Here is a 27,336-nt window from a genome sequence, read left to right on the forward strand (position 1 = left end):
AATTGATTATGAAACACGATCAGATCAGATCAGATCAGTTTGGATCGTGCCGCGATGCAAGAACCAGCTCATGACTAAGGGCCCCGTATGGGTTCGAAACTAGTCGGGCATACTCCGACGTAATATCACGTGAGTTTTAGCCGTGTTTCATAATCATGTAAGATTACTTGTCAGTGGCTGACATTAAGCGATTTGGAGATTTAGAAGGTACATATTAGGTTAGTATTTCTGAATTTGGGCAGTCGTTTCGTCATATTATTTTGATGTACAAATACGTCATTCCGCATTAGAGCACCGTGGCGGGTCTAAGCTCTAAATCCCCTTTACTACAAAGCTGTGTTCCGTAGTGGTCCATTACAGATAGAACTGCGATGATTGGTGTCTCTTGGTCTAGAATATTCCGCGTATATCGCTTTATCAGGAGTATTAATATTTAGTATACATATAAGAATATAGTTTGTAAAATTTAAACAGTACTTAGTTATTAAATTAAGGTAAATTACTCATCTTAACTTAAATACCCACCTATGTAAATTTCTGCAAATGCAAAACACTAAAATAAGAATATAAATAGTCATTATATAACTTAAGTAGGTATTTTAATATTTAAATGCACCTATGTAACATAATAAAGAGAAATAAATATCAAAAAATTACGTTTCATATTGAGAATTTGGACTCCTGAATCCTGCTACTTTTCAAAACTACATAATTGGCTACTGTACTTTCAATCAATCAAAGCCTTTATTACTTCTTAACAATAAATTACATAGTTATTTTAAATTTATTTATCCTATAGTACTTGTGTTTAGTGTGTTAGTTTATTAATATTTAACAAAATTGCGTGTACATTTTTTTTACAATTGTTTGTTCTTAAATGAGTGTTAGAAGGTTATAATTGTTACGTATGTTAGTATAGTACTTAATAATTATGTTAAAAATCCCTCACTGGGTATAGGCCTACTACTATACTACTGTACTTTAGTTACATATTATTATAGTATGGGCTGACGAACTTTCAGGCTTCAGCCTTCATATAATGGAGTAGATCTGGCTACGCAGGCTCGCTCTAGTATCTATCTATCGTATCTAGTTCTAGTAGTTATACTTACGTATCGATTGATTCCAAACTAATAGTATCCACATGGTCAATATATCCATCAAAGCCTGACAGAAAGCTTCACGCCGCGCCCTGAACTAGTCTCGATGAATGTTGACGCAAGCTCAAGCGCTATACACCCTTGTTTATCATCGTGTTTATCTAATGTACTTCATTCCCTTTATGGCTACAAAAGGTTACCTAATCTTCGACCTGATACCCGCCTTTGTGTACAATGTTTTTCATATCATATCATTAAAATTATCATTATATTCTGTGATGTAATAAGGATACGTCACACAAATATTATAAAGGCGAAAGTTTATGTGTAAAAGTGCATGTATGTTACGTTCCTTCTCGCCACACTTTAGATACGTTATTTGGTTCAGTTTAGTTGAAATTTTGAACGGATTAAACCCGACATTTTGCTTTTGTCGTGTTAAATGTCAAAATGGTGTAAGGGTATTGAGAGTGAGAAAGGAAGAAAGGGAAAATGTATCATTCTTTGGATGAGACATTTTCCCTTTCTTTCCTTCTATCTTTTCGTCCATCCTTTTTTGACCGAGATACGTATACTCCAATAACGTGTAATCTCACTGCCTCCATCGTATACGGTCCTTGGCCAATGTGAACGGCATTATAGAAGACACGGTGCCTGTCTCTCTATGTTGATCTGATCATCGACTTGGAGATCTTCTGTGACTCGTCGCGTAGCAGCGACAGTGATTGTATCTGTTATTGTATCTTGTTATTTTGTGGTAGAGGAAACACCTCGAGCACGTCCCAGGACCTTGGGAGTAGGTTTAAAAGATCTGTTCAGTATGCCAAAAGAACGTAGTAACGAGACTGGCAGCGTGACGGTCTCTACGCTGCCTAACAAACAACTGTGTTCAAGTCGTCAAATACCCTTTTATTATTACCAACTCTGATACCCTCCTCCACAATAATATAAACAGTGAATGTTAATACCACCTGTAATCGAGGTACTTGTAGCACTACGCTGTGGTCTTTTCTTCGACATTTACCACCACAAACAATCACCGTTTAAACGACAGCATAATATAGGTTATGCTGTCAATTACACGGTGTGTGATATGTTCAAAGTAACTATATTATATTAGTTAGTGGAAACCAAGTTCATAGAAAACCACCCTCGTGACAGTTGTTTTTATTCATGTTATACATTTCTATTTGCTATTGAATCATGGTCTCTATTTGGTATTGAAACATGTTGTTTAAAGATTCAAATAAGACATACGATTTTGCTCGAATCTAAAACTATGGACTATTCTAAATTCCAATAGTAGCGCTTTCACTGTCTGCCAGGAACAACGCGATAAGAAGAACACTAGTTTTTGAATAACTTATTCTTTTAATATCATTGCGTTACCTTGAAATAAAAGAAGCGACGCATAAGTTGTATTTGACCCAAGAACATGATTTACGTATGACCAAGTTTGATTCTATTGCCTACTGTGACCAATGAAAAAACTTACAATATGATTTGAATTATGAGCTGTATTGCAAAATTAGGTTTGACTTGTCAATAACGTTTTACGTATCATTTATGACTCTACAAATTTATATTTTTGTAATTTTGGGAGAGTGTTTCAATAAATACATTTAAGTGTATTCATATTTTATAGAGGTAATATTATTATGGTTGTGTTGTGTGCGGAAATCTCTGAATCTATTGAACTGATTACGAAAATTCTTTTACCACTAGACAGCCACGTTATTTGCGAGTGTCATAGGCTATATTTATCCACCCATAGCTCTAACTTATAACACACTTTCCATACAAAGAGCAGTGTTATAAAATAACTTTTTAATTTATTACAATATGCATGTGAATAATCTATAACACCTATATTTTTTAATTTCATAATTGCAATATTATGACTTGAGATTAGATTCAATATTTATTATTAGCTGTGGCTATGTATTTAAGTCTAAACAAAAAATAATAATGAATATCACGAATAAGTTTTAAAAACTAAGATTGAATGAAAAGTTTCGTTTAAGTGGCGAATCAAGGCAATTTCTGTTTACGCAAAGGTTTTATGTTCTTGTTTATCATTGTACTGTTTGATAGCTAATGTTCTTTATTATTTTTACGACTTCTGTAGGTCAGTGCCTTATTTGTCTCATATTTAATCGACTTAAAAAAAATGAGGTTTTCAATTCAACGCGTATGTTTTTTTGAATGTTTGTTACCGCATAACTTCGTCATTTTTTAACCAATTTTAAAAATCCTTTTTTTTGAAAGAGTATACTTTCATACATTGGCCCCATTTAATTTTTATGAAAATTAAATGCTAGGACACATTTTGAAGGCGGTGCCAACACAGTGATGCATTAACTAAAGCCGATTAAATCATAAACTTTTTTAAAGACAGTTCTTTCCCGTGGTTCTTTCAGAAACGGCTTTTAATTAATACATCACTGGCTTGGCACCGCCTTCAAAGTGGTTAGAAGGTAGCACATATGATGTTATTTTGCGCTTTTTAGTTTATTTATGTGATTTTGAAGTCGGTTCAATTTTTTTGTTAAAAAGATTTTATAGTGATCCTCAACATCATTCTCTGCATATTTTTTTTTCGAACAAATCTTTAGATAAAAGTTGGCTTATTATTTATAAACAAACGGCTCACAAATGCTAATATTTTGGTGATATAATATCACAGATGGTAGCGCATTAATCTAGAGGTACGACAAACCTTAATCCGTTTATCGTATCGGAACGCTATCGCTTGTAGTAACAACGTAGCCGACAGAGTGATGAATAGTATGTACCTACTCTTACATACTACTCGTGTATTTATAGAACCCTGGTGCTCTGCGACCCGCCCGTATATTTATAGATTTCAAAGCCTTTTTGAGTGAAACACTTTATGTTGGTACATACATGTAGTATATCAATTAAGAGGGTTAATTTATATTTAAAAATAAAAGCCCTTTTGCGTGACACGTTGCAAAACCTGTGAAAGAGATTTTGTAACTTGTACTTTGATTGTGTCCAAATTTTCTTTATTCTTAAATTATAAAACGTGGGTCTTTGGAAAGTTTTGTGTAAAACAAAAGAAAAAATATCACGTCAGCGCCATTTCAATTGTAATTTTCTTGAGCACGTGTTCACGGTTTTTTTTTCATTTTACAGTAAAGGCTGGTTTTCTCTTTTATTTTGTTTCTTGTCTTCGTTTATATAAGTAAAATAAAACAGTAATTTAACCAAAGTAATGCGATAAACGTAATTGGTTTATAAAAGTGGTGGAAGGATTTAAAATTTATTTCACGTAATTGTTTGTACAAGCTTTAATATACCGTTGAAAAAAGTTGATGCTACTAAGTTCATCAATTCTGGTTATTATCACAAAAATTTTTACTGAAGCTACTGAAGCGATTTGGCTGAAATTTAGGATGAAAATAGATTTTATTCAGGATTAACACACAGGCTACTTTCCATCTCGAAAAATTCATGGTTCCCGCGGGATATGTGAAAAACTGAATTCCACGAGGACGAAGTTGCGAGCGTCCGCTAGTATAAAATATATTCCTTCTTCTGAGATTTAATTACTCGTAATTAAACCTCAGAATATGCAGTGCATTTTTACATCTATAAGGTGCACGCCACTGAAATCTAAATACCTTCCTCAAAATCTTAACATTTAACAAACCGTTTATTTTAGTTACACAAACTTCCCCAGGCTTTAAATAGAGTGATTTAAACATAAACAACCCAACGGATCTGCATAATGTGCTATTGCGTTTGCAAATGCAACAAAACAAAATAGGTACGTTTTGTCTTTCTTAATGAGTTTAAAAATAGCCTTTTATACTCTTTCTATGCAAAGTAACGTGTGACGGGCTTTTAATCTGCAAAATGATTTGCTAACTAAAGCGTAAATTAGGGGCAAAGGAGTAGGATTATCTAAACTAATAATTATACGGAGTCAGTTTGTGGTATTGTAGGGGGTAATATTATCTCGTTTCGACGCTCAGAAATTTGCCTGGTAACCCAGTTAGCTACCAGAATCAAGAATTTTCGCAAATAAAAATGTTGAGCGTGCGTGGAACGATCAACTATCCATAATCTTTACTATATTGATAGTTTTTATTTAAAAAATGCTACAACATAGTAGTTAACTATATTTTTAAATTTTGCTAATTAAAATTTGGAGGATTGGAAATGTACAAAGCTATCCGCACGCGCACGCACGACAATAATATTGTCAATAAAATGGGGTGAGGTTGCATAAAGTTGTACAATGCAATATTATAGTGGCAATATTATGTCCTTAGGAAAACTGCCGGTAAGATGAAGCTACTCAAAGAAAATTAACTTGATAGTAACTTGATCAATTGTAAAAATGCTCCACGGATCCTGGGCTATAATTTATTTCTTTCACATTTATTATTTAACACAGTATCGTTGATCTTGTATGTTTTGTTTTTTTATGGGTATAACCTACTAACAAGGTTTATGTCTGTGTGGCTATCGGGGAGCGTGCGGTACGGGGATGAGCAAATTGGGGCGCACCTTGCCCCAGTTCGAATGCCGAAATGCTATAAACCTTTGCAAATGTCACAAGTTCTTTATCTTAACCTACATTCTGGAAGCAATATGGCGTCTTTTTTAATCGCAGTTGATCCGGGTTAAATTCCCAGCTCAGGTAGATCAGACAATGATTATAAAGACCGGTAGCTTGGTCATGGCTAGTTAAAAAATTTAGTATAGCTGCGTAGATAGGGTAAATGGTAATAAAATTCCTGCTAGAGAGTTTGGTCTACGAAACAGTTTTATCGATTTTTGAATAATTTATGAATGTAATGTATACCATGCATCTGAAAACCTGTACCTGTGTTTTTATTTTAGAAGGTAAACCTTTTCAGGTAATAAAAACACTGTAGATATAAATAGGATCTTTATAGTCGAGTCATAATATAAAATTAGCCCTATAGTACCATAAACATTCGTGCGTTTGATTACTCTATTGTTTGGTTAGAATATAGATTCTACGTTTACATGAGGGAATCATGATTAAGTATTTTTCATGTGAAGTTGCTATTTTCATATGTTGTTAAGTAAAGTAAACCTCTACGACTACGAAAGATATTTAATAGAGTTTAATTCTTTATTTAGACTAAAAGACAATTCATAGATTACCTACCATAGTATTCATATACATCAACAAGTAGGTATTATATACCACAATTTAAACCGTCAACGACATATTCGTTCGTAATCGTGATGAAAAAATACATATTGTCGACCAATAGCGGCGGAGTTGAAATATCGCTGTCTCTTTCCTATCGTCTCAGTACCATGAATGAATATATGAGAGATAATATTTTCGATTGTGCCGCTATTGGTCGATATAATTTATTTTTTCGTCTCGTGATATGTCGTGGTGTGCTTTTTAATACCTTCTTTACTTTTTGCACATGCAAAACGGGTAATACATATAAAGTTAGACCCAACTCTCAAAATCAACCTTACATAATTATTGTTGCTATTATAAAAGACATCAAACAATACATCGAACCATGTACTGTTACATTTTTATATATTGATAGATTAGTATATATAGTAAACAAACAAAATATTAATACCTATTGCTAAGTCAGATGTGATAATTGGAGTATCTCGACGTACGCGATGTATTGCTAATACATACTATACTTAGTAGCGCTTTAAGGTGGGTCATACGTGTACAGATATTTTTATGCGATAAGTACTCATACATCACTTATTGTAAGCGATACATTTAAATTTTAATATTTACTTGTTTTCAGCGTCATAAGATAAACTTAGACTAAGAAGTAGAAGTTCTAAAATATTTTAAGGATTTACGAGTACACACGACGCTTGCATATGATGACGTCGTATCGTGAGTTGTATCTCGAGAATATTACTACAGTATTACGTGTTTTTCCTAAGGGTGCATGAATTAAAGACTTTTTTTAGTTTTAGGGGATCTTACATATAATATAGTCTTTGCAATATATAACTTATAGATAATAACAACAAACAAAAAACAATACAGAAAACATAAATACACTGCGTTCTTTACGATTACGACACTACGAAGATATTGGCGATCTTCTCTAAATAATCCGCAATGAAAGAATTTTGTCTATTAGGAAAACGGATGTTGTGATTGAGTCTTGCATATAAACTAAATTACGAAATAGCAACAAAAGAACTACACAATTATATTTATATTTAAAAAGTCATTGTCATTTTGTAATTCTTGGTTATCAATTAATTAATTACGATAATAATACTTTCGAATATATATAACTCTGCGTAATCGCCATTAGATAATAACTTTCGAATGAAATAATTTCTGTTATCACTGTCACTCAGTTGGAGACATGCGGATGTCTCGGGAGATAGCGCAGCGTAATAATTTGTTACTAGCGGACGCCCGCGACTTCATCCACCCTTAGACCTCCTTAATCCGGCCGTTCTTTGTGGATATCTACTGACTATAAACTCCCTGCCAAATTTTATCTTTGTACGTCAAGCAAACTTTGAAATTTCGTGATGAATGACCTTTCACATTTATATATTGAGATAAGAAGCCATCGTAAGTTGCAAATAACTGTCGTAAAAACTTCTGTAAATTGCGTAGGTGTGTACCCTAAATCTACTGGGAGCATAAAGTAGTTGACATAAATACATATACTCTTACATAGTATTCAGTTTCATTATAATTATATTAAAAGGAATCCTATCTACAAAAAGTGCTTTTGATTATATCCTGTGTTAAACTAATAAAGACAACTATATCTACATAATAAATAAATAGTAATAAACGAACAATTATATTGAATAATTGAATTTAATGAGTCCTAACATTTTGTTTATTTAAAAAAAAATCGTAATATATTAGTATATATCATAGTTTAAAATATTTCGACAATTTTAGGTGGTTCGAATTCCACCGGGTCAGCTGAGAAACCTTATAGATATTGTATGGAAAATGTTTACTTTCCAGGCAAGGACGGCTCGAAGGTGACGACTGTGGTAGCGACGCCGGGGCAAGGCCCCGACAGGCCGCAGGAGGTGAGCTATGCGGACATGAAGCTCATCGGCAACGGCAGCTTCGGCGTCGTCTACCAGGCCAAACTATGCGACACCGGCGAGCTCATTGCCATCAAGAAAGTGCTCCAGGACAAAAGGTTTAAGGTACGTTATAATTTTTTTTTTATTCTTTACAATTTAGCCCTTGACTACAATCTCACCTGATGGTAAGTGATGATGCAATCTAAGATGGAAGCGGGCTACCTTGTTAGGAGGAGGATGAAAATCCACACTCCTTTCGGTTTCTACACGTCATCGTACCGGAACGCTAAATCGCTTGGCGGTACGTCTTTGCCGGTAGGGTGGTAACTAGCCACGGCTGAAGCCTCCCACCAGCCAGACCTGGACCAATTAAGAAAATCTCAATCGGCCCAGACGGGGATCGAACCCAGGACCTCAGTCTTGTAAATCCACCACTCATACCACTGCGCCACGGAGGCCGTCAATTATATAAACAAATATATTTGTACACATTTCACAATCATCAATGTTGATCAATATACAAATTATAAATTAAGGAAAACGTATTTTGTACCTATTAACCCAGGATCCGTGGACAAGTGATTACTATCTAGTTAATTTTCCGTGAGTAGCTTCATCTTGATGAGACGATCAACTTTTTTATTTACGAATATTATTGACTTTGGTAGCTTACTGGGTTACCAGGTAATGAAAATTTCTGAGCGTCGAAACGAGACAATGTACCACGCAATTTGTAGGACATTTTGACTGTTGTTGGTTTAATGAAGCTGTTTAACTATTAATTAAGCAACAGTAAAAAAACAGCTATAGTCAAATTGAGTAGGTATTTTAAACTATGTAAACAAACAAAAACAGCTGACTCAGGGGTGCTCAACATTTTATCATTATTTACGAATATTTCATAAAACTTCCTGTGATAAACAAATATTTTTTTAATTCTATATTCCTATATAATATATCCTGTTATTTATCAAACCGATAATGCTTCACTTATATTAAGGGTTCCGTAGGCAATAAAGAACTCTTATAGTTTTGTTTCTTTATTATGTAGAAGCAAGCATAAGGTTTCCTCGACATATTTAAACACATTAATCAAAACGGTTTTCTCGGAGGACGATAAGGGTGATTGATTCGTACGTTTCTTTTTTGGTGACGGAAACAATAGCAACGCGGAATAACTGCTCATGCTAGTACCATGTTCCGGTTCACTAATTTTCGTACTAAACTAAATAAAATTAATTAATTAAACTGATAAAAAACCCGACTGCATAAATGATAAAAAAACTGAAAAGAAAAAAAAAGCTCAGTCCAGAAGTGTAGAAAACAATTAGAAAACAGTCGGGACCTATTATATTGAATAGAATGATTTTCGTCTACATTTTTTATTAGGTCCCGACTTTAGTTTGATCAATTTTTATATCATTTATGCCGGGTTTTTATATTTGTTTAATTAATTAATTTATTTCACACTTTTTAGTTACGATAGATGGTGAATTTCGGATTTATTGGTTACGTTTGTTACAAAGTACGATAATGTATACCTAAGTCCAACCGAAATTAAGTAAATATTCAAAAAATCTACGCAACCCTCGGTGGCCGAATCCGACTCGCACTTGATTTTTATAATCAATATATTTCTTTTAGTCTATTTTAGGTGTTTTATAACTACACTTCATAAACCTCGCACCTTATAGTCGTCCGCCTCGCGTATTATGTATAGACTTAATTAATATTAGAATTAATAAATAACGTTTTCCTAATTGTAGTTTTTTTAACATGGCCATGATATACTATTTTGAAATTCTCACAAAAATCCCTTGAATTTGATTCGCATGTTGCAATATTCACAAAAAAAAAACTTCACCCCGATTCTATAGCGTCTCACAGTCGTCTTGTTGGTTTTTTTTTCTAATTTCACCTATCTAAGAACACTTGGGTTATTAAAACAAATCTAACGTTATCTGAATTACGTAAATCCGTTCAACGGTTTGGAAGATATGAGGTAATAAAGAATATTACATACATACATACAAGATACGCGCGAAAAACATAACCCTTCTTGCAGTCGGGTAAAAACAGTAAACAAACAACAAATAAACTATAATTAACAATAACAACGAAACGAGAACAAAACGAAATAACAAAAATTACAAGGGAAGAAAATACGCACGACAGACTGGATTTAGTTAACGAATCATTAACGAATACTGATATATAAGTAGGAGTATTAGTCATAGACAGCAAATAAAGTAGTGTTCTGTGCTGTGAAGTGTGAACTGTCAAATGTCAAATCTTCTTTCACTTCTTAATACAAAATCAAAAAAATTATCATACTATATGGTAATTCTGCAATAAATGAAAGGTTAAATTCACATTCAAATAAAAGAAATCACCGTTTTAATTACAACTTCTTTCTTCTTTTGATATGAAAATACGACATTTATAAAATAATTAAAGTTATAATTTAATTTTATAAATGCACATTTAATACCCATAAAACTCAATATCTTTATTTTTCATAATGGTTTGTGACTCATGTCTGCTTGGGTTCTTTTTATGTCGTTTGTATTGTTTTTGTGCAAACTCTATATATTTAACATAGAGGAATTAGAAATGGAAATGGATCGCACCCAAATGCAGCAACAAAATTGTCTGTCGTTTATTGAAGGGTACGAGGTAAACTCAGTCATCGATAATATTTAACAAAAATAAATAATAAAATATTTAACAAGAATAATATAATCTGTACACAGAATATTAAATTAATGGATCGATGTTTTGCTGTTTGTTCGTTCGTTAGAAGAATAGTATCTATTTTTCTTTTAGATATTGTTTTTATTACAAATTTATTATTTATTATAATTATGTTTTTGATGACCTCCGTGGCGCAGTGGTATGCGCGGTGGATTTACAAGAAGGAGGTCCTGGGTTGGATTCCCGACTGGGCTGATTGAGGTTTTCTTAATTGGACCAGGTCTGACTGGTGGAAGGCTTCGGCCGTGGCTAGTTACCACCCTACCGGCAAAGACGTACCGCCGAGCGATTTAGCGTTCCGGTACGATGCCGTAACCGAAAGGGGTGTGGATTTTCATCCTCCTCCTTACAAGTTAGCCCGCTTCCATCTAAGACTACATCATCACTTACCATCAGGTGAGATTGTAGTCAAGGGCTAACTTGTAAACAATAAAAAAAAAAAATCTTAGATTGCATCATCGCTTACCATCAGGTGAAATTGAAAACGAACGTCACGTCATCTTTTAGTGAATTAGAAGTTGTTGACCATTTTTCATGCCATTGAACTACTTACTACACAAGCCGGAATGATTAGGGAGTTTTATCAGTCGACGAAAACGATTACAACAATGAAACATCGATACGATATAAGTATACACGCGTTAGATCGTTGGTTGTTTGACAGAGAGGTAACGTCTTGCGGGGCAGGTCTTTCTATAATTGGTCCGTGATAATTAATTTATTGTATGTGAATCCGGACTCAAAAGGGCTAGAACCCAGAGCCGTAAAGCTTATTATTAAAAATAAAATGTATGTGAATCGAAACGAAAAGTGTCGCTTAAAAGAACCTTTTTGAGTAGTATTATTGTTGTGTAAAAAACCTAAAGTTGTGGACTATAGTCAGTAACAACTTTTAATAACCTCGTTATTGATACAAGTTGGGAGGAGAGTAGTTTATGAAAAGAATCAAATATACCTAATTGTTCTAAGCTTATTAATTTAGGAACAAGTTTAATTAATTATTGGGTGTAAAATTACTAGCGATTTATAACCTCGTTTTTAATTTGTTTTTTGATAAACATGGCACATCGAGTTTGGCTTTAGTAATAATCACATTGTTTTATATTTAATCCGGTAGTTCGTGTAAAAAGGCTTTCATACAAACTACAAACCCCCTTCTGTGGGTATTGTGCGGCAAAAGGTAATATGCAAGGTTTGTAGTCCAGGGATTGATTCATCTCTATTCAGATATTCATTAAAAAAAAAAAATTAAAATCCGTTCTGTGGTTTAGACGGTTGAACAGACCGACCATTACCATTAATTTATATTAAGTATTTTTCCCACAAAAAAAAATTTCATAGCTATTCGGAGTCGGGACGTTGGTGATCTTACGCTTGCCTCTGAGAGTACATCCATCCATAGGAGTCTTCGTTAGAATAATCACTATTGAGGGTTTGGTCTGAGAACTATTTAATTGACCTCCTGATAATGACGTTGATCATAATGATGATCAGTGACGACATTATAAAACTAATCATTACTGGAAATTCTAGAATAGATTTTGGTTAGATCTAGATGAGACAAGTTTTAGGGGAAAATTCCCAGCAATTTTCTAATTTATTTTCTAGATTGATTTTAAATTTTAGATGTTTTTGTGGTTATTCTCCGGTCGTAGCTACAAAGAACATCTACATAAATAGTTTACACCAGTCCAGTCCAAAATTAGATAGGGCTTTACGATAATAATAATAGGTAACTAAACTGTATTTGTTCCATGTACTTTTTAATCTGTATTTCTTAAAAATACAATGTATTAGTCCTCCTATGTTAACTTGATACCAAATTAGACTGCGTTGTTACCTAACGTGAAATCGCAGTCAACCGCTAATTAGCCAACGAATGAAAAAAAAAAGATTAATCTGAGCTTAGGTAATAGTAGAGGCGAGCAAATTGCGTTCCCTCTCAACATGCTCTCAACATTATCTGTTCGTGTTTCCTCTCCTTAGTGGAAATAAAGGCATCAATGCAAGCGCGTAGGATTTACTGAGAGACTTATATACAAAAAAAAATAGCTTTCTTAATGATAGACCTAAGTAACAAACATAATTTTTCATTTCCGACTAAACATTTCAGGATTCCGGGGAATAACCTGTTTAAAACTCGTATAAATGCAGCATTTTTTAATATTAGCTAGCAAGCTGTTAGATTGTCAGAAAAATATTAATTGGATTAGGTGTAATAATTTAAAACGATTTATGAAAATATGAGCGTCATAAATTCAATCTTATTTTATGGATAGATATATTAACGAGTATATTATGTTGATTTAGTGTGTGTTAAATGCAAGATTTCTAATAAAGTTTTTAGTGCACTTAAACTACGAGAGCCATATTGTGACAAATACTAAATTTCTAATTACAAATTACAAATACATGATTATAATATGTAATTTTAATTATGAGGGAGCCGTGATAGCCCAGTGGATATGACCTCTGCCTTCGATTCGGAGGGCGCAGGTTCGAATCTGGTCCAGGGCATGCACCATCAACATTTCAGTTGTGTCTCAAACGGTGACGGAAAAACATCGTGAGGAAACCTACATACCTGACAATTTTCTCAATTATATAGGTGTGTAAAGTCTGCCAATTTGCATTAGGCCAGCGTGGTGGATTATTAGCCTTACCCCTCTCATTCTGCGAGGAGACTCGTGCTCAACTGTAACCTGAATATGGGTTGTCAATGATGATGATGATGCTCTAATTGTTTAATTTGTTTCCATTTTTACAGAATCGAGAACTGCAAATCATGCGACGGCTGGAGCACTGTAATATTGTCAAATTGAAATACTTCTTTTACTCAAGCGGAGAAAAGGTAAATTACTATCATACAGATGTGCACTTACCAATAACAAGTACTACTATTTGTTTTGATTTTAGTTCAAATATCTATATTTTTTTTTAATTTGTCTATACCTATTTACCTATATGTAATGCTAATAGTTCAGTTAATCAGTGTATGTAATTTGTATGTTTTATTTGGGGAAAGGTGGCAGTGCCCGAAGCGGTTAGCTCTCTGCTAAATGCAATGCAGTCTCTAGAAGTCGCAGTATGTGCAAAAACAAATAAAATATTTTAAGCTAGTGCTAACGCACATCTAGGACTCTGGCTAGGGTTACCGATTTACGTAATATGTAATATTTAATACATTTTTTGCTCGTGCCCTGAAGCTTGGCCGCACATTAGCCTAAATAAATAATCAGTGATAGTAATTTTCAATTACCTTATCTAAACCTAATAATCTAATTCTGTAATTTAAAAACAACAATTATTGAAAAAAAAAAATTTAATTTAATTTTTGAAAATTTTGCAATCTGACGTATTTTAGTATTATTGAATAAAAATTGAACACGGGGGATAACATCTTTTCTAGGCACTATAGTTGCGAAATTTATCGTGTTTGAGTCGTAATTTACGAACCGGTAGGTAAATGGCACACGCCAAATATAGCATAAAGATTCTAATGTGCGCGCTTGGCCTTATAAAAATGAATTATCATAAAATATCGGTCGGTGACCTTATAAAGCGTTTTTGCAGTTGTGTGTTGATGCAACTTAATAATCAAACGCGAGTTGATCATGTCATCGAGAGCTTTTGTTTTGTTTTGATTCCATTTAAGCTCAGAACAATCATTGTCACATTTTTCGTTCGTACATCAGATTTTGCTTGCGTTTTGTTTTTAATTTTCATTTATTTTTTGATGTTTTAAGTTTTTATTTTCATCATTGCACTCTGCTTTGAATAAAGCACTATAAATAGTCATTTGCAACAGATTATTTCTACGAATATTTAATTATTATTATAAGACATTATTGTTGTACTTGTTTCACAAAATTATTGTACAAGTTATTGTAGGTTTACTTATTTACTTAGTAAATAGGTTAACCAGTATATTTCACTGATTATAAAGTAGAATATGTATTCATCTGATTTTAATGAATATTATCTATATGTTAAAAGACAGTATATGAGAAGTAGGTAAGCACTTGGTTACATAAATTAAATAGCAAGTTCATGATTACTTAAACACTAGCTGACGCCACGCGATTTCACTCGCGTAGTTCCCGTTCCCGTAGAAATAGGAGGATAAAATACAGCCTATGCTGCTCACCTATGGTGATAGTGTGTATTCCCAGTAATAAAAGAATTTTTAAATCGATTTAGTAGTTGCGGAGCCTATTTAATGCAAACAAACATATAAACAATCAAATATTTCCTCTTTATAATATTAGTTCAGATATATTACCTTTGGACTTGTATCACACCCAAATTCACTTACAATATTGCTGACGGTTTTTGAGGGGGACAAGGTAAATTCACACATTGAGAATATTTAACACCAATCTAATACACACATACTTGTAATTTTGACTCAATAATATATCGATTCTAATATAGATGCAGTTTGTATAAACACGTTTGATCATGTTCATACTCTTTTGAAAAAGGGGTAGCGTCTAACGAAGCAGGTCCTACGGTAATTGGTCTGAGAATATTAGTGTAGATAGAAGCGATAGGAATTGCTTTAACCTGCACAGACGATGTCTATTGGATGCGCACAGAACGTTTTGGATTATCGTTATGACTTACTGCGAAAATATGGAATGCTATTACAGCTTCCGTTTTTCCTTCACACCTACATCATGGATATCAAAAGTTAAACATGTCAAAAGTGATTAGGCACTTTCTAGGCAAAGTTCCACCGTAGGTTTCATCTTCACTGAATTTAAATAAATCGCTCGCATCGATATATGTTCATTTTCTTTTTAAAAAAAAAACAACAGTTTCAATTTTGAAACTGGCGAGAAATTGATATTGTTTTTTTTTTTGGGGAATTGAAACTAAATTAAGTATATTGGGAAGTTGGTGGTGGTAGTATACCTACCCCGTGCCTCTGAGAGCAGGTTAAGCCGTCGGATCCGGTCATTTTCATTAATATCTACGAGTAATAGTGATCTTTGGAGAAACATTATCACCCTAACTCCTCCAACCCTCATTTGAGCAGCATGGTGGCGTGTTCCTCTATGGATGCCTAGCCCTGTAGTGGACCGTTAAAATAGTTTTATTTAGTTCCTCTTTCCTTATACGCATTACTTGCTGCAAGGTTGGGAATGCTCTTCCAAGCTTCCGTTTTTTCCCTTAAATATTGGTATCTTTAACTCGAAAGTTTCTCCATAGGCGTGATAGCAGCTAAGCATATACGTATACATACGAAAATAAGTTGATAATTTACATATAAGCTCAAATGAACTATGCTTAGTACCAGTGGAAACTTATTCCTGTAAATCCGCTGTGATTCAGAATGTGGCATCCCTATGGTTGATATCCAGTCGACTCGCACCAAATGTTTTTGATTCGAACCGCTAATGTGCGGAACGGCCTTCCGGCGTCCTTGCTTACTGCTACGTACTATTTAGGTATCTCTAAACTTCGAAACAATTGTGAATAAGCATTTTCTAGGTATCTTTTTTATATGAATTAGTACCGCGCTTGACTACGATTTCATTTGATGGCAAAGGTAGTACGTGCATAAGATACAATACAATATCTTGTTAATTATTATTATACCATTCATTTCTGAAGATCGTTTTCCTGGTAAGATCCCAACTTCCTGCGGGGCCTCGTTTTTCACCGGCTTCTGTTGGTGGCTTTTTGCTAACGAAATTCGCCTTTCTATCCTCTTTTAGTTGGTTAGTCCAACGTATTGGTGAGCGGCCCCTTGGTCTTTTCCCGTCAGTGATACCTGTTATTATTAACAATTACACAGTATTTTATTATGATTTATGCTCATGTTGTAAGAATCAGGATTCACAGATTCGGAAAGGGAGTTCCATACCCTAGACATGGTTATAAGAATTGAAGTTACGCTATGTAGGTGCGAGTTCTATTGATATCGAAGATATGGGAATGGAACTCATCCGATATTTTTCAGTAGGTGTGAAGGTAATCTTCTCTGCCTCGTTGGATAGCCTATGCGCCTATGTGATCTAAGGTTGGGCTGTGAAATATTTAGTCCATCTCGTTTTCGAATCTTTACGCAATAATTTATTCATCAGATTAACAATTGTATACTTACTTTATACCATTTGTATTATACCGGGAATGAAGCGTTGACACATCCGTTGGCCTTGAATAAATAAAATGTAGACGATTTTATTTAGAACTACGAGTATGTAAAAAGAACCTTGTATGTCGTCCAAATAATAAATAATCTTATAACTAAATCGCGTTATGTTAGCAGTTCAAGGTCAAGATTTTATCCTTAGTTCATGTCAAAACCTTTGGACGTGAGCCAATTTGATCTGTTAGCCTATTATTGTCCACGCGTTAATTTAAAATAGTTCTTCGCGTTAACATGTCCTATGTTTTTATTTGTGTACAAAAAATAGAACGCTGAGTGTTGTTGCTCGTTTTTATGTCTTGATGTTTTCCCTATTCAAATTGCGGTTGGATCGTGAGATTTTTTTGTTATCATGTCATTGAAATGTTAGGCCACTAGCTGTTGTGCGCGGCCTCGCTCGCGTTAGTGTAGATTTTGTCAATAAAATCAAAGCTGGATTACAGTTTAAAACTTATGTTTCTGTCCTTCTGTAAGGAATACTTTACTTTTTTTTAGAATGGTTATCATAGGCAAATTGTAATAGAAAGGTTTAGAATCATTCAGCGAGCGAGCTACGCTCTGAGTGTCTTTGTGTGATCGAATCAGTAATAAGCAAATCCGCAGAATAACCAAACTTTTCAACATCGCTCAAGAGGCAATGAGCGAGAGGTATATAGTTCGAAGAGCCGAAGGTTTCAAGGTGTTGGAATGCCGACCGCCTACTGGATATCTCAGTGTTGGTCGACCCCCCCCCCCCAGATAAAATCAAGCGGGTAAGAGGGAGCCACTGGATGCATGTGCCTGAAGATCATGGTGATTAGAAGTCCTTACTGGCCTATGTCCAGATGTGAACGTCCATTGGCTTATAATGATCATGACAAATTGTATGCAAAAATTTGTCTTGATTTGATTCGTATAAATAGTATAGTATCGTTACCATCGTTGAATAATGTTACTAGAGTTATAAAATCTTATTAGGTTCGCCTACTCATTGACTAAAATACAAAAAAAAAAAATATATATATATATATATTCCATCATTCAGTGAAAGAGCAATAGAACGTAATGTTGAGTTTTACGGCTTTAAATTTTTGATAGCTACCGAATGACCGAATAGCCATCCAGCAGACCAGCTCAGCTGTATAATGTTTATTAGCGCTCTTATACTGCTATTTATGACGATTATACAACTCAGAATTTTTATTCAATATCAATAACAAGTAGTTTTCTTGCTACTTCAACATTTATACATTTCATTAGTTATAATTATTATCTATTACTCTTCTAGTGAATTCTCGTAACGTGTACTAATGTGGTAATAATGAATTAGTATATATTTACTTGATTTTTTTTTATATAATTTTAGATATTCATCAAAAATTTTAACAAAACAAAACAAAGTCGAACTTAAGTTACACTAATTATGACAGTGGTTCTTTTGATGCGTCGATACATTTTTCGGACACCCATCACACGGTTGAATTCAAGTTTGCGGTTTTTAAATCCAAACACTGCATTTAATAAGGCATGACACATCCCAATCTACTAGCCTCCGGGCTATTAACTGAGGAAAGAGTCAAACGGTTAAAGTGAGCTGACGTGCTCACTATGCAGACTTGAAGACATTGTTCTTCCTGTCTGGTAATGCCAAATTTGGTTATGCTTGCAGAATATACATAATTATAATAATACTATTAATACAGGGGCACTCTGTCATTTATTCAAGCAATATTATAACTTTTCTCTAGCGCTAATCATGAAATGAATGAAATCCTTGAATAAAGTAGGTACTTTTCATTTTGATTTTTTAAACAAACGCATTATAGCTACAAATTCATTAAAATAATCGCGCCCCTGTGTCCAAACTTGAAGGCATCTTTATCTTTCCAGAGCTTTCTGTATCTGTATGTACTTACCTCAGACTAATTATATAAGCTATTGGGTATCGCATCGAAATTCACAAACGAAATGGTCTTTCATTTTCTGAGGAATATATCTTATACTAAACTAGAAAGTTTTGCCCGTTTTTACACCATTCGACTACACAAAAATTCATTTCATTTCAATTAGTCTGAGGGATGTACGCATCCAGACAGTGCGTTCGTCTCCTTTTATTACATTCTGTAACCTTTTTGGACGGACTTGTTAACTAATCAATCTCTTATAATTCACTGAATTGTTGTGGTTTGGGTGATATGATGGATGGTATGCTACGCTTTGTGATGACGAAAGGCGCAATCTTTAATACAACCGTGAATACATCGCTGTTTCCGACGCTTGTCAATGTTGTTTTAGTCATAATGGTAATTCCTTATATCTATTTACAATACTCGTACTTACTACCATGACAGTGTAGACACTAAATATTTGTAGGATACATAGAATAAAATTTAAAGTATTGATTTTCTCCTGATACTCAATAATTTTGATTTTAGGTTTTAAAAATGTTTTTCTTTATAATAGAAAATTGCTGATCTCTACGAATTGTCTTAGCCAATTTTTATCATATTTAGATATAACAAACATTTGCTCTAGCTTTCTATTTAAAATCACAGTCTGGAAGTTATGTTGCCACAGAGGAACGAGTATACTCAGAAAACTTATACAGACGGTTAAAAATTTAGATTGATTGAGAAAAATGTCACTCTGTTCTCACGGATCTCTGGAACTACTGTTACTACAGTTAGCCGTTTTCACAAGTAAATTAAACATACAGCTTGGAAAAACTCACAGAAAAGGGGAAAAGTTCGACCGAAGTCAATGGCTACAGCTCAATAGTAGCTACGTTACATTCACATATCGTGTTCAGGACCAAAAACGCTTCCCAGACAACACAAACAAACTACAAAATGTCTTCGCCGGCGAAACGAGGTCCCCTATATATGTATGAAGTCACCCAGACGTGAGCTTTTGGAACTCACGATTTCAGGGGCGCCCGGACTGATTCACTCAGACCATAACACCCTTCCAGAAGGTCCTAGTCTCAGAGGAGACGCCCTTAGAGTAATTCTGCCCATCTCTTCTACTTCTGCCTTCGGTCCCTATAGGCGATGCTTCTGCGCTCTCACAAAACGCCGCTGACGTCCCATTAAGGAGCCTAAGTCAATAATCACATATCGCTTAAAATACAGATCGGTCTGCTTTTGCCGCAAACCGACCCAGTCTCTCTTACGTTCTTGGTCTTATTAGGCGTTTTAATAAATTAATAATTAATAAATAGGTTAAGCATATTCTAGGCATGCGCGCCATGATGCATCGTATGACATATCATTGCTTTCTATCAGGCATTAACGTTGTCAAATGCAAGCCTATTTGTTTGTATATTATAGAAACCCACTTTTAATATTACGTACGAGTATGTAACATTTATAAATATTACGAGATCTTGATGTTTTATTTCAAGTAGATTCGTTACCTAAATTTATAAAAAAAATAATGATTAATGATTTTTGAAGTACTTACAAAAATTGGTAATATTTTGTTTTTAAACAGTAATTGCGTTGTTATAATAAATGTTTCTTTACAGAAAGACGAAGTGTACCTGAATTTGGTGCTGGAGTATATACCAGAGACTGTGTATAAAGTTGCGCGTCACTACTCCAAAGATGAACAAACCATACCAATTAGTTTTATAAAGGTAAGACAGTTATTTATACGCACATAGCTTAACTTTGTCCTGGTAATCACGGTGCAGGGGTGTGGGTTTGTTTTAATATTAAACTGTAAAACGAAGCAGAGGGCTAATGACTTTCCTCTTGGTAGGTTTTCTACCTATTAAGATTAAAGCCATTCACCATTACCTATAAACAACTACTTATCTAAACAGAGCGCCTCCACCGGGCTTCCCAAAAGCGTTTCTAACCTAGCGGAGGCGATTCGCATCCCATATCTCGACTGGTCATTTAGACCCTTTCTTTGGCTCACTAGCCAACCCAATGGCCCTGACAATTGCCATGGCAGGCGTCAGATACCATAGTGAAAAGGTCATACCTAGGAACTTTTTTCCCACACACCGATGGGTTGTATGCGAAGGATAGTCACTAAACACAGAGAGAGCGCACTTCACAGGACATGCACAGAACGGCGGGGTCTATCTCGCTGTGTTAGGCCCATATTCTTTGGCACTCTAGCTAACCCGATGGCCCTACCCTTTTCGTGGCAGGCGTCAGGTACCATAGTGAGATGGTCAATCCTTGGAACTGTTTTCCCACACCACCACAGGTTGTGTGCATTGGATAGTCGGTCACTAAGCACAGAGAGACTGCACTAGTGTGCACACGCAGTGCATGCAAAGAAAGAGGTGGTCTATCTCGGTGACGATTCAAAACATGGACTACTACATTCAAGTGACAACTAGTTGAGTAAGACTGTATTAAAAGTGGATACGACAATAGACCAACGGGGCGGGAATCGAACCACCACCCATCGCTGTTGAGTTCGACCGCACATACCGTTGAGCTATTGAGGTTCTAATACATGTACCAGTCGTTCAGAATCCTGTAGTGTTTATGCGACCACGACATTTCTCATGAAGAGAAATGGACAAATTTCAATCGGCGGCGGAATCGGAAATACTCCTACCTCTTTCATTGCGTTGGGACGAAAGAGATGAGACTGGGATAACTCCGACGCCGTTGGACAAAATTTTGTTTATTTCTCTTGGTCTCATGCTAGGCCCCCATGTATATGATTTTATTATTAAGAATATACCACGTTTATTTAGCCGTAAAGGCTGTGTTAAGAGTGGGTACTACAATAGTGATCGAATTCATAACCAATGGTGTATATTAGCTCTAAATATCTCAGTTATTTCTTTACTTTACAATTTATTTAACTAATTATTTGTAACGTTTTCCAGCTATACATGTACCAGTTGTTCAGAAGCCTGGCGTATATCCACTCGCTGGGCATCTGTCACCGGGACATCAAGCCTCAGAATCTGTTGCTGGACCCCAAGACAGGGGTACTGAAGCTGTGCGACTTTGGTTCGGCGAAGCACCTCGTGCGCGGCGAACCGAATGTTTCCTACATCTGCTCGCGGTACTACCGCGCGCCAGAACTCATCTTTGGAGCAATAGATTACACTACGAAAATTGGTGAGTTATTCATCCTCATCATTAACAGCCGATGGACGTCCATTGCTGGACATACGCCATTAAGGATTTCTAAACAACACGGTTTTAAGCCGCCTGTATCCTGCGGTTACTTGCAATCTGCTTAATAACTACGGTCCGCCTAGCTTTCCTGTGCGGATTTGCCAAACCTTGGGGCTCGAACATCCATCAGCTCTTCGAACTATATGCCACTACAGATTTGTGAACTTTGCCAATCTTCTCATTTCTGATTCGATCACGTAGAGATACTCCGAGTATAGCTCGCTGAATGATTCTGAACCTCATATGATGCACATTAGTTACCATTAGTTACCACCAAATCCCTGATCCGTAAATCGAAATCGACTAAGCAGTTTGCTTCCTCATTCCTTATGCAAAGTTATTGAATGCCTTCCAGTTTCCGTTTTATCTACCATTTTATTACCCGAGTGAACGTGCGTTGGACCGTTCAGCACGATTAACATGCGTCAACGACGTATATTGTGATGAGAGAGAGATAAATTGTCAACCAATAGCCGCAATCGAAAATATCACTCTATCAAGGATGGAGCGATATTTTCGATTTTACGGCTATTAGTCGCGACCGAACACGCGTGAGATGTAAGAGACAACGATATGTATATTTTGTGGCGCGCATCGTAGGCCGATCCGCACGCGGTGATAATAATTTATAACCTGATTATTAAACGCAAACATTCAAATGTATACAGTTGTTTAGCCATGAAAAGGTAGCACAGACAGACTTACTTCTTTCGCATTTATAATATTAGCATAGATTGCAGCAGATTGGTACGGCGTTTTAAAGAAAGTTGATGCCACAGAGAACTTGCTTCATCTTCATAAAACTACCAACAATCAACGGCGTAGCTACCCAGAGACCAGGTGGTGCAATGCCTTCGAGCTCAGGGGGCCCTCGAATCCTTACCAGAAAATCGCGATCGAACTGTGCTTAAAAAAATTTGAAAACAGAAAAGTTGATTAGTAATTTATATATGTATTTAATATATTTACTTGTTAAAAACCTAACCAGTTTAGATAGTGTGGGGCTCCAATTTTTTATTTGCACCAGGGCCCTTGGTTACCTAGCTGCGCCACTGCCAGAAATCTCTACATTTTGTATTGTATCGTCGTCATCAACCCATATTCGGCTCACTGCTGAGCTCGAGTCTCCTCTCAGAATGAGAGGGGCACGCAGATAATTAAGATAATTCTCTGTTATGCAGGTTTCCTCATGATGTTTTCCTTCACCGATTGAGACATGTGATATTTATTTTTTAAAATGCACGCAACTGAAAAGTTGGAGGTGCATCCCCGGACCGGATTCGAAACCTCACTCTCCGGAATTGGAGGCAGAGGGCTATCACGTGTTTATGTTTGTGTATTGTATGAGTATAACAAATGAGTATTGTTTTCAGATGTATGGAGCGCAGGCTGCGTGGTAGCGGAATTGCTTCTGGGCCAGCCGATATTTCCCGGTGACTCGGGCGTTGACCAGCTCGTCGAAATCATCAAGGTTAGCTAGCTATCTTTTAATTGAGACTTCATATTGAATAGATCAGTGGCATAGCGTGCCTCTGAAAGGTCCTGTTTCAAAATTAGTTGGGGGGGCTCGAATGAAGGGTAAAGATTTCTCACAAAAACAAAAAAAAATATGCTTGCTTTAAAGAAATATTATGTCAGTGACTTAATCTACACTACAGCCTTTCTTGATGAGTACTGTTTACCAACAAACAAATTAAAAATGAGGGTATAAATCACTAGTCATTTCACACCTCATAATAATTGTAATTAACTTCTTCTTAAATTAATGGAAATAAATTTGATTAATAAGCTTAGAACAATTAGATATGGTTTATATGTTTTATATAACCGTTTATACACAAACCATACATAAAAGTCATGAAATTACATGCTGGCATGTTTGGCTGGTGGGAGGATTCGGCCGTGGCTAGTTACCACCCTACCGGCAAAGACGTACCGCCAAGCGATTTAGCGTTCCGGTACGATGCCGTGTAGAAACCGAAAGGGGTGTGGATTTTCATCCTCCTCCTAACAAGTTAGACCGCTTCCATCTTAGACTGCATCATCACTTACCATCAGGTGAGATTGTAGTCAAGGGCTAACTGCCAACTTTTGGGCGCACGTTTAACAAGGGGAAAAAAGAAATTGTGGATTATCTACATTCCTTATTGTCAGGGGGCCCCGTATTATTGATACGGCGATAGCTACGCCCCTGATCTTGATACACTTTGTCTCGATTAATTATAAAATTCAAGATAATCGAGAATCGGGGTGTAGAGTCATTTAAATATAAATCATTCTATCATAATCTTGAATCTTCAGTTATAAATTGTGTAACTACAACGACTTTGTTTCATTTAAACTATTATTATAAAACGGGATATGTTTGTATGAAATGCCTGAATGAAAATTTCACGCGGACGAAGTCTGCTAGTATTTAACTACCTATTGTCTGGCAACTATTGTGTCGTTGATGACACTCCTATGATATGCGGGCGCAGGGGGAAAGACTGCGCGTTTTTCATTCATCGCTACACGCCCTCGGGAGTGTTACGAACGAAGTTGCCAAGCTATAATAAAGATAACGAATAATAGTGACTTTGTTTTTGACAGGTCTTAGGAACTCCGACTCGAGAACAGATACGCGAAATGAATCCCAACTACACAGAGTTCAAGTTTCCACAGATCAAAAGTCATCCCTGGGCAAAGGTGAGATCAAAATTATAATTATATACAAATACATTAATATATATATTTAATTAATTATTGAAAAATATGATTTCCTAAGTCAACACTCAGATTTTTCAGGAACCTTTGTTAAAGAATCTAATTTTATAAGCCAACTTTTTGCTTCCACATTCCAACCATACTGTTGTCATAAATCGAACCATGGCAACGAAAGAGAGAGCTATATTTTCGACGTCGCTGCTATTTGTCAGCGATGTCATGAGTTGTTTCGTCGACGCATCTTAAGCCTAATGCCCGCATTTCACGTTAACACGTTAGCCAATACATTGGCCAATATGTTGGCTATCATGTTGTGCCCGCTCTTCAACTTGGCCGACATTGTGGCAAATATTGTGGATGTATCCAAACATCCGCAATTCACTCAGACCAATTACGTTCTATAGCACCTGCCTCGCTAGAGGTTACCCCTCTATTATAACTACATGATCATGATCTAGCGTGTTTATACAAACTGCGTCTATAGAATCGATGTTTCACTGTGTTAAAATTACAGGACTGTGTGTGTTAGGAAACACAAAAAGATTTAAAATATATAGTTGTGTGTAGTGTAAGGACACAGGATATATATTTATTGGTGTAAAATATTGTTGATATGTGAAATTTACCTTGCCCCTCTCAAAAAACGACAGACAATTTTGTTGGTGAATTCGAGTGCAATACAAGTCCAATGGATAATTGATCTGAGGCAATACATGATAACCAAAATATTGGTCATCATATTGGCCAACTTATTGTCAATGTGGTAGCCAACTTGAAGAGCGGTCAGGAAGGTTTTAAGATATGGCACTGGTATGTGACACAGACATAGTCAGCATTCATTATACACATCGGCCCGTGGTTGCAGTTTATGTTGGAGAGAACCACGATGCCCAAGTCTGCCACTGACCACCAGCGCATCCGAGTAAGATTACGTACAATCGACTTACACTAAATGCCTTCATACATTACTTTGCCTTGTATGTTTTTTTATAAAATGTAGGATTTTATGAATTTTTATGTATGAATTTTTAATTTTACTGCCAAATTTCAAGTAACATTTGAAATTTTCGTCTACGCTCGATACTAACTCGGTTGTCGTTTTGTGATTTAGGTAAAGTCGGCTAGTCTAGGATCACCTACCGTAGTGAAATAGTCTTACGAAGGAAAGTAAAAAAAAAGTATTTTAATTCACTTATTGGGATTTTCTGGCCATCCGGCAATTTTTGTTTTATTTAATCTACTGTGGTAAAACACATTACTCTCATGTCCTCTTTTTAATTCTAAGTAACTAGAACCTTCGTCACCAGTAATCTTTGTCCCTGAAAATAAAATCAATAAATAAAAAAAAATCCCCAATAGGAAAAAATAATCATACATGATGTCGACAAACGTAAACTTTTTTGCCGAAATGGAAAAAATTGTTTCTCTTCAAAAATTCCCATTCATAGCAACTAATGCCTTACAGCCATAGAATTTTGCATACTAACTCAGTAAAGGTGTCCGTAACCTGGTCAAACAAAGACTTTCTACTCGCTATCCTCGCTGCAGCTCCAATTCCTGTTACTTTTGTGTCCCCCCTAGAAAATTAAATACAGTGTTGCATTACATAGTAGATGTCTATAAGATAATCTGTTATTTTTAATATTAAAAATGTATATAATTTAATAATGAATAAAAATGTTTGGTTAAAGGATTATGTTCTGTGTAAGCTCAATTATATATATTGCTTGAGTGATTTCGTTGTTTCATAAGATGAAGGCATTTAGTGTGTCCAATTTATTCGCACTATGACATCAATTTTATTATATTTACCATTCTGTAATATTCCATTTGAATACCAAAAATATCTATTACATATTAAGTTTTTATTGTGTTTGTTTTATATTAAGAAAACGTAAATTCTTCACTTTAAACTCATATTGCGAATGAATTTGTACAGTCGGTTACGGTTTCAGCGTTCGGCATGTGTTAACTAAAGGTTATACACTAATTGGTTTATTGCGTAATGTTTTGTTGGTGTTCAGTGTGCATACTTGCCCAGCTATACTAAAGCCAAACTCGATGTGGAATGTTTATCTACAAACAAATTAAAAATGAGGTTACAAATCGCATACTTATTTTACACCTAAAATAATAACCGAATAAAATTGATTAATAAGCTTAGAACAATTAGATATAGTTAATATTTTTCAACAACATTTTATAATAAAACAATACGTAATTTTAAATAAATTAGATATGAAATGATTTGCGTTTTCTACCTTCATTTATTTACAATATGTTTGTTGATAAACATTCCACATCGAATTTGGCCTACATGAGTGCAGTTTTCTTTTTAAAATGTCGCTACACGTACTCTAACAAAGGGCCATTCAGTTTACAGAACTCACTCTGAAACGGCACCGCTCCTCTT

At 35.3% G+C, this 27,336-nt stretch overlaps 1 protein-coding gene across 6 annotated transcripts in view; it reads left to right on the forward strand.

Moving 5' to 3' along the window:
• The window catches only part of LOC112053924 (glycogen synthase kinase-3 beta), a 61,837-nt gene that overhangs the window by 29,359 nt on the left and 5,142 nt on the right, over positions 1 to 27,336 (forward strand). For 4 of the 6 annotated variants that reach the window (XM_024093543.2, XM_024093544.2, XM_024093541.2 and 1 more), the window contains 7 exons: positions 8,104 to 8,294; positions 13,693 to 13,776; positions 13,951 to 14,010; positions 20,588 to 20,698; positions 21,920 to 22,157; positions 23,591 to 23,688; positions 24,810 to 24,905. In XM_024093543.2, coding sequence (XP_023949311.1) covers positions 8,104 to 8,294; positions 13,693 to 13,776; positions 13,951 to 14,010; positions 20,588 to 20,698; positions 21,920 to 22,157; positions 23,591 to 23,688; positions 24,810 to 24,905 — 878 coding nt within the window. The remainder of the gene's footprint in view (positions 1 to 8,103; positions 8,295 to 13,692; positions 13,777 to 13,950; positions 14,011 to 20,587; positions 20,699 to 21,919; positions 22,158 to 23,590; positions 23,689 to 24,809; positions 24,906 to 27,336) is intronic. The other 2 variants (XM_024093547.2, XM_024093540.2) reach the window with 1 other exon arrangement.

This window comes from Bicyclus anynana, chromosome 16 (assembly GCF_947172395.1).
Source record: "Bicyclus anynana chromosome 16, ilBicAnyn1.1, whole genome shotgun sequence".
NCBI classification, from domain to species: Eukaryota; Metazoa; Arthropoda; class Insecta; order Lepidoptera; family Nymphalidae; genus Bicyclus; species Bicyclus anynana.